This window comes from Calonectris borealis, chromosome 1 (assembly GCF_964195595.1).
Source record: "Calonectris borealis chromosome 1, bCalBor7.hap1.2, whole genome shotgun sequence".
Lineage (NCBI taxonomy): Eukaryota > Metazoa > Chordata > Aves > Procellariiformes > Procellariidae > Calonectris > Calonectris borealis.
Window position 1 is genome coordinate 153,318,160 of NC_134312.1, and position 12,065 is coordinate 153,330,224.

At 39.8% G+C, this 12,065-nt stretch overlaps 1 protein-coding gene across 3 annotated transcripts in view; it reads right to left on the bottom strand.

Annotated features, from left to right (window-relative positions):
* Positions 1-12,065, bottom strand: part of MCF2L (MCF.2 cell line derived transforming sequence like) — a 132,562-nt gene that overhangs the window by 97,931 nt on the left and 22,566 nt on the right. Inside the window, exon 1 of one of the 3 annotated variants that reach the window (XM_075137034.1) lies at positions 5,286-6,439. The exons of the other annotated variants lie outside the window; for them this stretch is intronic. Within the exon in view, the coding sequence (XP_074993135.1) occupies positions 5,286-5,406 (121 nt within the window). The 5' untranslated portion in view covers positions 5,407-6,439. Of the gene's footprint in view, positions 1-5,285; positions 6,440-12,065 lie in introns of those variants that run through there. 3 annotated transcript variants of the gene reach the window in all.

Here is a 12,065-nt window from a genome sequence, read left to right on the forward strand (position 1 = left end):
CTTTCTACTTTCTATCACAGCATGCATCTTAACATGATTGTAAAATACACCCCTCAAATCATGCATTTCCTTCACTTTTACTTTTTAACACAAAGAATAAAGATTTTAAAATTAAAAAAACCCTAAATTAAAAATTTCAGAAAAAAGCAGTTAAAAAAGGAGGCTGGGGTCCCTCAGTTTTATAGGATACATCAATAGAGACACCTAAGTGAAGGAAGAAGAACATTTGCCAGTGTCACTGAATTGGTATCTCTGAACAGTAACAACCTCTTTATCAGAAAACATATACTGAACACATTGCAGCAGCAGAAACTGCCCTATAAAATTGTGTGATGATGCTCTGAAACTGATTTCTGAGGGAAGAAGCAGCTCATTCTTGAAGGACTTGCTGCTTGGGAACTTCTCTGACAGCTATGGCTGGTTTTGCTGATGTGCTCACTTTTCACTGAGTAACTTGGCTTAGCCCAATAAATCATTTAATTTAAGCACATCACAGATATTAAATGTTAACAAGCTGGGAGTGGGGATGCTATCTGAGAGAAAGTTCTACAAAAATCTTATATGAGAATTTAGATCCTAAAATATCTAATATCTTACTTCCTTCGGAAAAGGGGATTTAAAATAAAACCTAAACACTACCACCCACCAGTCAGACCCTTCCAACAATGTGCATGCTGTGAACACAGTGTATTTTAAAGAATCAATGAGCTAGCAAAATTTATAGTAGTAAGACTCTTGAAATGCATGCTTTTTTGGCACATATAAAACACGGAGTTCAAAATGCTTCCAAGAATACAGTTCCCAAGCCACACACCTTACACGCTGCTGACTTAACAGACTGCACAGGTCTGTTTACATTTATAAGACCTAGGATTTATTATAAAGTTAAGCCAACTTACCCTGCACCACAAAATCCAGCCACGAACACCATTCTGAGAAAAAATAATAACTCTTCATTTCTGCTACAGAAATTCCTCTCTGATTCATCGTCAGAGAAGAAAAATGTCCACTTTTCCCTTCCTCTGCTCAGAACAAACTACCCCAAGAAGGTAAAAGCTTTCATATTAATTGAACTTTGTTCCATAAATGCAACAGGTGGCACAAGATGACTTTACAAATATATTTTCCTCCAGTAACGCCATTGTTCTTGTAATTATCTCTTTAATTATAGCATACCCCCCCTTATGTCCCCACCCTGAATACTTACAGACTGACTGATACAGTATATCTAGGCTATAGGCTGAAGCCTTAAGCATATTTTCACTCATGTTAGGCTTTAACAAGGCAAAGCAAAACTGTTTTTCACTCAGTCACAACACTATCTGGAACTAGTTGTACTGAATCACTCACTCACAGGTTTAATATTTCAGTGCAGTTTATCACCTCTGCTATGGATTCACACCCAACTCTCTTCTCCAACTTTCTGCTGGAAGAAGTGCAATGGCATTTCCAGCAGGACAGGTAATGGAAGTCTCAAGAGTGGAAATCCCAAATCTCAAATAAATCCCCTTTCAACATGTTTATCCAGCCAGCAAATGAAGGTGTGAATGCAGCAAACACTAAACACAGCGTTACACGCCTGGACCTATCTAGCTGGGGACTAACAGTAATAAAGTTGCAGTGGCAGACTTTAACACTGACCAGAAATCTCAGTGTTTACACAGGCTCCAGGCAGGCTTTGGCTATATTGAAGCCTTCAGGTACTTAAGTACTTGTCTGCTATATTCATGTATTCAGTCTGACATATGTTCAGCCTGACATTTCCTGCATCCGTGCATTTTGCTATTCTGCCTGTAAGCTAACACCCTCTCCCCATACAAGAACGCCCAATATCCGACAGAAATACTCATACAACTCCAGGAGAAGATGCACCACATCTCCATCCCCTCAGCTGACATGGAATATGCAAGAGTGCTCTTCCTCTAGACTCCTCTTCACTATTTGTGGTGGATTACCCAGGTTGTGGATTAACCAAGCTTTGCCTGACTTTTTCACTACAAAAGCCTATTAGTATTAGACACTCATGTTACAGCACTGCCTCACTGTACCTTGTCGCAGAACTTCTTTGGATTGGATTGGAAGGATCCTGGGACACAGACAGTCTCCTCATCCATCCATTCATCACATGCCTAGAGCGTACACACAAAAGCAAACTGCCTCAGAGCTTCAGTCATCTTCATCAGAAAACCAACCTGAATCCAGAGTGAAAAGATGCAGACTACAGGATGCCTCCAAAGATACTCCCCGTCCATACTAAGCGCAGCACAGACTGAAGACGGATGTCTCTGGAGTCTCCACTTGCCAGACTTGTTTTACAGCTCTCAGTTCAAGCTGACCTACTGTTCCCATTTGCTTAGAGAAAGCGAGAAGAGGGAGAATCTCAAAGGATGGTCTGTGAGCACCACGCCAGGATGCCCATCACAAAGGGCCACAGCAGTCAGCACCCTGGAAAATCTCCCCTGCTGATGGGAGACAGGTGTTCCCACAGAAGACTGCTTGAACCCATGGTTTTCCAGGGCTGAAATCTTCCACAAACTCTACAACTGCTGTCCCACCTGCCTGGAGTCGGAGATGCAGAAGCATACAGAAGATCTACGGTCAGGGACAGATGCAGAAACCCCGATGCTGTCTCACACGAGCCTGGCCTTATTAGCCTGGGCCCTGCCTGCCCAGGTCCCTGGCACCTGGTCCCAAACCTCTGTGTTCCATAGAGCAAGTGTCACCAGAGCCAGGGCTCAACCAGGGTGAGGGCATAAAGGCAACACAGCTTGCCCTGGGTAAAAGACACCCACAGAGAGCACCGCAATGAGGATTACGCCAAGGAGGACAGATCCAACTGTCCACAAGCTGTAAGTAAATAAAAGTCCACTTTGTTAAAATGAAAATAAAATGGAGACGGATTTGATGAAGCATGAAGACTCTGGAAGCCAGCCCAGCTTCCCTTATTAAGGTAAATAAGGTAATGCAAAATCAATATATGAACTAGGACATTTATTGTTCATGTAAAGATTTCTATTCTCTGTATTAAAGATTTTAACATGCAGGGAAAGGGTGAAGTGACAGTGAGCAAACCTGCTCTTGGCAATTTCCAGGGATGCTAATGAAAAGAGAACAAAGCTCTGTGAGACCTGGGACAACAGGACAGAGTGGCTTAATTTTGTCACAAGGAGAAGAGAGATGCATACATCATGGGATTCACAGAATTGTAAGCACATTTACTTTGGAAATACATGCTTACCAAAACTGTAATTTTACCCAGCGTAGCTACAGGACAGAAATGTTCCTAGGCTGCAGTACCTCTCCCAAAATCTAAACCCTTGATCCACCTTCTGTGTAACATTTGGTCTGGAAGTGACACTGAATGCTAATTGAGGTCTGCCACCAGGAAGGTGGGAAAACTTTTATCAGTCCAAAAGGCCACAAAACGGCTTTGACCAAAACAATGGAATAATTCTTACTGGATATATAAGGTTCACATTAGAAGCATGTAATTGCTTTCCTACTGTCAACATAAAATGGGTAACAGGAAGGAAAGGAAAGAGAATTTTTGCATACTTGAAGACTTCAAACAAAAAAGGCTGCAACACAATCAAAAGGAGTTTGGGAATAATAATAAAGATGGGTGGGAGAGAAGACAGACAGCTTCCTACAGAAACATACAGTTTTCTGACTATGCACACCTATATATAGTGAAAGGAACCTGTAAGTAAGAGATGATTGTATAGCATTACGAGATTTATATTAAGGATCTGCATCTGAAGGAAATTAGGCTAAAATGAGGAAAACTATCTATGTTAGAATGTGTTCAATATATAAAATTTGTGTTTTTCTCCTATGCAGTCAAGGCTTTGCCTATACTTGGAATTAGCTCCAATCCATTCATGAATGGTGCAACTCAGAAGTACATAAAAGTTATAAAATAATTGGTGCAAATGGTAACTTTTATGGCTATACTTTGACCTTGACTGCAGTGTGATTACTACCAAGTGATGGTTGAATCCTAAAGGAAGGTAAGACTGAAATTTGAGGAGGCCTTGTTTTGCTTTGCTTTGTAAGACTGCACCCCATGTGTTTAAAATACAACTAAATTTTTCCTGACTTTACTGTGATTACCAGCAATTAACATCAAACCTTCTTCTAGTCTGAGCTGAATGGAATTAATTGTTAAATCTTGATAATTTATTAGTTAGCACTCCTAAAGGTACCAAACCTTAGCCTCATGAATGCCCAGAACTGATAAGTCAGGAAAGGTGAAATCTTTACATTTCAGAAGTCAAGAAACAAAGGTTATCAAAAAAACGTTACAATTTTAATTCCAAACAAAACAGATGACAAAAGACTCATGAGCACAGTACAAAAGCAGGCGTGAGCAAAAGGAACTACCAGAGAGGCATTTTTCTCTCCTATTTTTCTTCTAAGAGTGAGTGTCAACATTAAAGAAAGGAATATTGAAAGGCCTTGAAAATTTTATATTTTCCTATAAAGGTAGCTTAGTTTATGTTGATTTCAATTTCATACGCTCCAAATAAAACGAAACAAAAAAAAAAAGTCCTCTTTTAAATGTTAATAGGTCACTGTGCACATAAAACCAAGAAAGCATTAATTAATTATTGAAAAATCTGCTTCAGCTTATCTCAACCAGTCAGAGTTAACCTATTTCAGGGAAAAACCCCAACAAAATGTAGCTTTACTAAATACAAAGATTATATAATTACCAGTCACAGTAACATATTATTACACCACATACTTTGAGATTGAATAAATGGCAGCAAGTCCTAAATTTAGTATATTACGCTTAAAGATCAGCGGCTTCCTTATTTTTTTGAGTACAGTTAAAAATATTTTTTTGGCGTAATCAGTTATATTTTTTTTAAGAGCAGAGCACTCAGTGAAGTTCTTCTAGAGTATCAAAGCAGGGTTGGTGTAAAGCATTCAAATCTCTCTCTGTTAGATACTATTATACACCTGGAACTGCACGGAAAAACAAGATACAATGTTTTTCTCCTGTAAGTACTGGTGACAGAGAGTAATCACTATCCATGAGTAATATCTAATATGGATAAAGATATATATTTTTTAACTATAACAGTTGCTAGATTCCTACATGAGTATGCTTTGAGAAAAAAACCTAGTTCCTGCAAGAACGATCAGAATTGAGAAAATCAGTAACGCCAATACTAGGCTACCTACTGCTCATATTCACCTCACATGCTGCTCCAATTTAAGTGCAAACGTTCTATGTAGATATAAATCACACTATAGGATCACCTATACATTCACCTCACCAGAGCATATTTGGCGTGGGTTATTCCGTGAATGTCGTCTCCCATGCAGGATTTGGATGAACCTTGGTAGGATCCTAAAATGACTTTCATGTCCTTCCCTTAAAAGGCGGCGTTGAGACATGGGTGTGTATCCCTGTATCTTCACCAAGTTATTCACCAAAGGAAATAAAAAATCAGCTCTTCAGAACTACACTCTTCTAACGTACTGAAAGATACTCTAATTTTGTTTTTAAATGTCAGTGGAACATAAAATTTCTTTGTCAAATTCAAATGCTGCCAAAAAAGATAAAAAAAGGACGCAGATTTAAAGAGCTGGAAATGGGTGCAGTTCAGATATTTGTATTGTATGTGCCTTTCCTCAGAAACCAAGACCTGGTTTTACTACAAAGAAAAAAGAAAAATCAGTTGCACTTAATGGACTGAAAATGCCAAGATAGTTTCTGCACGAAGCTGCGAGACCCTCTCAGTTCCTAGCACGCTGCACCCAGCAGACAGGACATCTTGCCACAGCTTTCAGTCTGCTGTCAGTGTGACTAGTACGAATAAAGGAGGCATAGCTTCTCACGTAAGCAGGTCAGACTAGGAGATGCAATTTTCAAAAAAAGTGTGAAATGGTCTGTTTTTCAGTGTTTCATCCAAAATAATTGTATCCAAACTAACAGCCCTGTGCTGTTTCTGATGAATAAAAGCCCCCACAAAACACTCCAGCCGCGCACGGCGATCCAAAGCCGCTGCTCATCCCAAGTAGCTGGTGCTATCACCTCCGTCTTCACATCCTTCTCCTTAATGTGAGGGATGTTCAGTCATTGCAAAGAGACATCCAAGGTTTCTCCTGAAGAAGGGCAAGTTGAAGGTCTGTCTTATAACTTCACGGTCTTGCTCGTAAGCTCACAACTCAGCACTCCAAGGGCAGAAATCTCACGCTGATACTTGCTGCATTTCCTACTTCTGTGTCTGAAGCACCCTGTATTCCTCAGGGGCCAGCAAATTAAAAGAAAATACTGTTGTCAATACAATGTTGTCCATTTGTTTCCCTAAGTCCGACTCTCACCATCAATCCACCTCCTCTTCCTCCCCCTGAATTTGCACAGAAGTGAGGACTGCGTCCCTCAAAGGCAAAGCCCGTTTCCAGAATACGCAAGCAGAGAGATCTCACAAGAAAAACCTGAATCTTCCTGGGAGTTAACAAACAACTAATAGGAAGGAAGGGAGGGGAAAGGAATCCCAGGCTTTCTTAAAACATATCAGGAAACCCTACACTGTCTGTTCCCCCTGTCTCTTTCAATGCAGAAGAGAGGAAATAGATAATGCTGCTTTACTTGGCAGTCAACATTTTCCTCTCAATTCTGTTTAACTATGTCCTGTATGGCCACAGATCCACCACAACCCCAATACATACCATTGCGCCCATCAAACTGAAGAAGTAAGTGTTTTGAAATATGGTGTACCAACTATAATTACTCTGAAACCAAATTAAAACAGGTAACCTTTAGTTAAGTCACACTGAAGTGAATATTAACTAACTTATTACAAAATCCTAGCTTGAATATACCTTGCTAACAGAGGAGAATCATTACAGTTTTAGCTGGAAAACGTTTGACTTTCAACATGAAATCGCAGGCAAATGTGACAATCTTGAAATGTGATGATCAAGAAAAGGATCAAAATAAATACAAACTGATGCATTTCATGCAAATATCACTTGTTTTCCAAATTCATTATATTAAGCAGATGGACCACTGCACACTGCAGCCGTGCTACTCATCCTGGATCAAAGGCCTACCAAGCTTAAGGAAGGGAGGAAGGGAACAGCTTAGTGGTGGAAAACCACCACGCTCTACACTGCCACTGTACTATATATCAGGTTTCAAACAAAAGAGGAACTGAAATAAGGCACAGCATCCATATTAGACAAAATTCCACATTTTCTTGTGCTGCTCATCACTGCGGGACACAAAGCAGTCGTGCTGGTCAGATACAGGGGAACAACAGCATCTGCAGAGACGACACTGCAACCTGCTCCTTGCTGCTGAGTTTCCAAGTAGAGGCACCACATGTGACCAAGAGATGCCTGCGGCAGATTGCCAACCATCAGGGCTTTCCTCCCGCCTTGCAGGCTACTACTTGTTTGGGGCTTTTGGAGCACACCAGCCTCATGACCCAAGGACACGATCTGACAATTGAGTGGGATGCCAATGAAACTCCACATCTTCTTCCAGCAGCCGAGCCACCAGCTAGAAAAGTAGCTCTTTGTCCCAGTGGTGTTTTGAGTGTGCGGTGACATTAGTGGCACATGGTGAAAATTTCACCAACAATTTGTGCAGAGAATTATTACAATGAAGCAAAAGGACGTTCTCCTTGCTTTCTTCATTTATCAAATGCATGCAGAAGATTGATGACTTGAGTTGTAAAGTTGTTAAGTACACACAATCCTACTGAAAGTTAGCCATTAGCTACATCCCTGTCTGCAAAACAAGCTTTTAATCTTCTTTCGAGCACTCAAATTTGTGCCTAGAAGCAAGAAATTAATCACAACAATGGCCATGGCGGTGCACAATCAGAAGGAAACAGATGGTGTAAAGCAGTGTTTTCCAAACAGCAGCAGCCTCTATCTCCAGGAAAATAATCTGAATATTTTCCCTTGCCGTTGGCATTACTATAACAAAAGCTCCTATTAGAAGGACTCCTCTGCTCTGTACTGCATCAGCAGACTACATAGCAGTCTAAAGACGGTAACATTCTTTGAGTGTTAGTTGGCAAAACCAACTAGATTGCACCTATGTTCACGTTTCAATGTTGCACATTGAAAACAGAAGCAGCCACACTAACTTACGTCTGTATACTCTCTCCGATTCTTCTTTTGAGTCCGGGGAATCTCACAATATTTTAGTACAATAACTTCAAGTTTTCTTGGGAATCATTAAATTAAGCTGCCATCATTTTCATCACTACTGGCTGTTCTCATCGTTCCTTTCATCTTTTTGTTTGTATAGAAGCCTTATCTTTATGGGACATCTCAAACACCCTACTGTGATTTTTCCTCCAAATCCTAACAATTAGTTACAGGCCCTTCCTTACGTCCTCACATTCAATGTGGCGCTGAAATGTTCACTTTATAGGACCATGTATTGCTCCTAACTGTACAGTGCAGGAGGCTCTGGTAGCAGAATCAACACTGCTCTAGTGTCTCTCCTGTGTTTCTTCCACTCCTCAAAACAAGTTAATCTTCCTATCTGCTGATATGCCACTGCCACTGGAGTTGCCATTTCTCTTTAATTGTAGATCTTGTTTTTCAGGGAAGAGGGTGCATCTCATGGACAAGAAAACATGGCACCTCTCATGCCTGGCACTTCGAGATCCCACCATGCACACACCGCACAGCAGTCCACCTGCAAGATCTGTATCTACCACTTCTCCTGTCTTTTCCCCTGGAGTCCCTGCTCCCTGGAAGGAGCTTCTGCAGAGAAACTTCAGTATCAGAATTGCCATCACATCCCCGATAAAAACCCAGAGGACTGACTGCAAGAGATCTCTCACATGAAGAATATAAAAGACTATGAAAATTTTATGGGGAATTGCATCTAACACACACATATGCAGAGCTCAAAAATCAGTTTCTTGGAACAGTTTCTAAAAAACAAATATAAGGGTACATACAAGCTAAATCTCATAGTCTTTTCAAAAAGGTGCGAGTGCCATGTGTATCTTTCAGCATCAGCACATTCGCAATACAGTGGAAATGAAATGAGGGGGAAGAAAAACGAAATGTTGTTTATATTTTTCTGTTTAAAGCATGCTTCATCAATTATCTGCACACATTTATTTTGTTGAGAACAGTAGTACAAACAGAAAGCTAAATTGGACTCGTGCTACATAATGGAACAAAATGATCATTTTGCACACATTAAAAATACAACATACAAGCTACTTCTAATCTCAAATGTAATCTGTTTTATAGAGTTGAACGCCCATATACCGTAACAAGGTAGCACTGACTGTTGTTACGCTTAGTCCTGAGCTTTCTTATAACCATACATAAATGTTGAATTATGGCAAGTATTATGCTTGTGTTGATTTTTAAAATTAAAAACAAATTGACAAAAATTAATCCATGCCAGAGGCTAGTGACTAGGCTAAAATAGTAGTCAGCTAGAGGCTGATTTTAAATGAAAAAGAAAGGGTAGCTGAGACATTAAAGACACTGCTAAAGAACTTGGTATTTTTACATCCACAAATTCCACAGGGCTCTTGTAGAGGGAAAATGCTGACAGAAAACCTGTCTGAAAACTCAAGAAATAAATCATTATTCCATGAATATTCTAGTACTCTTGAAATACAAGAAAAGAATGAATCTTCCTTTTTCAATGTGGATGAGATGAATATACACTTTAGGCACATCTTTTGCCTGTATTATTTTTATGCTTGTTAGAATTGGATAGGTGTGCTTGTATTTCACTTTCAGGCTACTCTATCAGAACATTCTCTCTAACAGAAAGTTTAGAAAGGACTCCCATAGTGTAATCTAGAGAATCTGTGACTGAAATTACATTTAATAAAATACCATGACATACAAGGAGAAGCTGAAGTGAGGATAAATCTCAGAAATAGAAATGAATGGAGATATATCCTGGCAAACTAAAGCTATTTAGTAATAGCATAAAAGCTATTACAAACAAACAAACTCAGTATCTCTCAAAAATATAGACAATGATAAACATTCTCAATAGTTTGATATTATTAAAGGTTAGGAGTTAAAAGAATTACTTGGTTTTATGAGAAATCTACACAGAAACGCTGAATTAAGTTACAAGAGAGAATTAGGTTAGTTGTTTAAGCTTAATCCTAACTGGATATATCTGCTCAGAGACAAACCACGATTGTAATAAGCATCAGATGAATATAAGCAGATCAGGACTGAGATAAATGGACAGCTTGCATTCTATTTATACTTGCACATTATGCTGCTGAACCACAGCTGCCAGTCTTTCTTTAAAGCAATCTCACTCCAAAAAAAAAAAAAAACAAACCCAAAACTAAAATAAATCCTAAAATCAATACAGAGCATTACATAATTTAAATGTACAATAAGAGACAAAAAAATTCACAAGATATAAAATTAGGGTTTCAATATTCTGGAAGTGTTAATATTTAATTGTCAAGATAACTTGTAAAACCTAACATCTGCCCCTCTAATTTAAGTAATCTTATATTGCATGTCTGATTTCCTGAGGGTTAGCAATAAATTTGACCTGTCTCCAAAAGAACAAGTTCCTCCACCATTAGCAATAGAAAATAGTCAGGAAATCACAGTGGATCAGACAAATAACTAAAAGAGAATGGCTCTTTATGACCAGCCAAGCAAAGCGCGGTTCAACATCTAACAAGACAGCTCTTCTAGTTTGTCCTTTAATGTAAGTCCTTTAACTTTTGAAGGCAACTAGCAATCAACTTCAAAACCTCAGAGATGTTCTGGGAAAGAGCAAGGAAACTGCACTTAGGCTGGTGAAGACCAGGAGGGCAGAACACGGGAAAAGCCTGATTAGCCCCTGGTGCCAATCCAAAACTGCAGATAAAGGCTACCGTGATACAACTGCCACTACCAGTTCACTCATTTACTTAAATTCTGTTAGGTAAAATGACCTGGCAAATGACAATTATGGGTTGGGATTGAGCAGATTTGTCAGAGGTATGAGGCCCACCTTTTTGGTCAGAAGTCAAGGCATGTGAAGAACAGGAATCTGTTCAGATTAGGAAGCTCCTGGGAATTATTTGGGTCCTATGCTTGATATGGGCCCACGCTTTCACCCAAGCACACCGGCTCAGCTCTGTGTTTAGTACCCAAGCGCTGCTGCTGTGAGCACAACCCAAGGGAGGCAGATGACCATGGCACGCAGTGGGCCCGCAGAGCAGGGATTTTTGTGGCAAAAGGAGAAAGAAAGTGATGGGAAACCTTTGATGTCACTGCACAGCTGTGCCTGCACACCATAGAGTCATGGCAAGGGAAAGCTGCTCATGTAAACCAGGTAAAACAATGGCAGAGAAAAGTGGCTTAAAATGGCTTATCAAATATACTTTATTGACAATGTCCCGTAAAGATACTACAGTTTCAGGCATATTGGCCATTCCCAGCCCATACACCCTGGGACACAGTCATCATTCCCATCACATGCCAGCTACATCTATAATCAATAATAATAATCAAACTAAGGGGCTGAGGGTAAGTAGTTGCCTTTATACATTAAGTTATGCTAGTGGAAGCTCTGTTCAAAAATCATCTGCATCTATTGTATATATATGCATATATATATATATCTATATAAACACATATGAACATATAAAAATGAATATTACATGCAGTCAACAACATTGACATTCCAGCAAACAGCTCTGTGCAGATTCAGCTGGGGAAGAGAAAACTAAAATTCAATGTTGAAAGAACGTTTCCTGGAATTTAGGAATACTTTAATTATGCTCAAAAGAGAGTTCTATTTCAAACATGGTATCTTTTAACAACTACAGCAGGTACACAGTACTTCCCCATCGGGTTGATTTCTGGCAGAAGCAGCCAGAGAGGGAAAAGGGGTTTCTACGCATTTACACTTTGGCCAGATACTGCTGCTCTCCCCAGCCGGCTCTGCCACATTTCAGATTAGTGATCAGCTCACTAATGAAACCTGCACTTCTTCCATTTCTCCACAGGAGACAGAGCGACCTCTTGCACCACTTAGGAACATGTTTCTCAATTGTTCAGAAAGGCTGATTTTGCTGAGGCTTGGGACA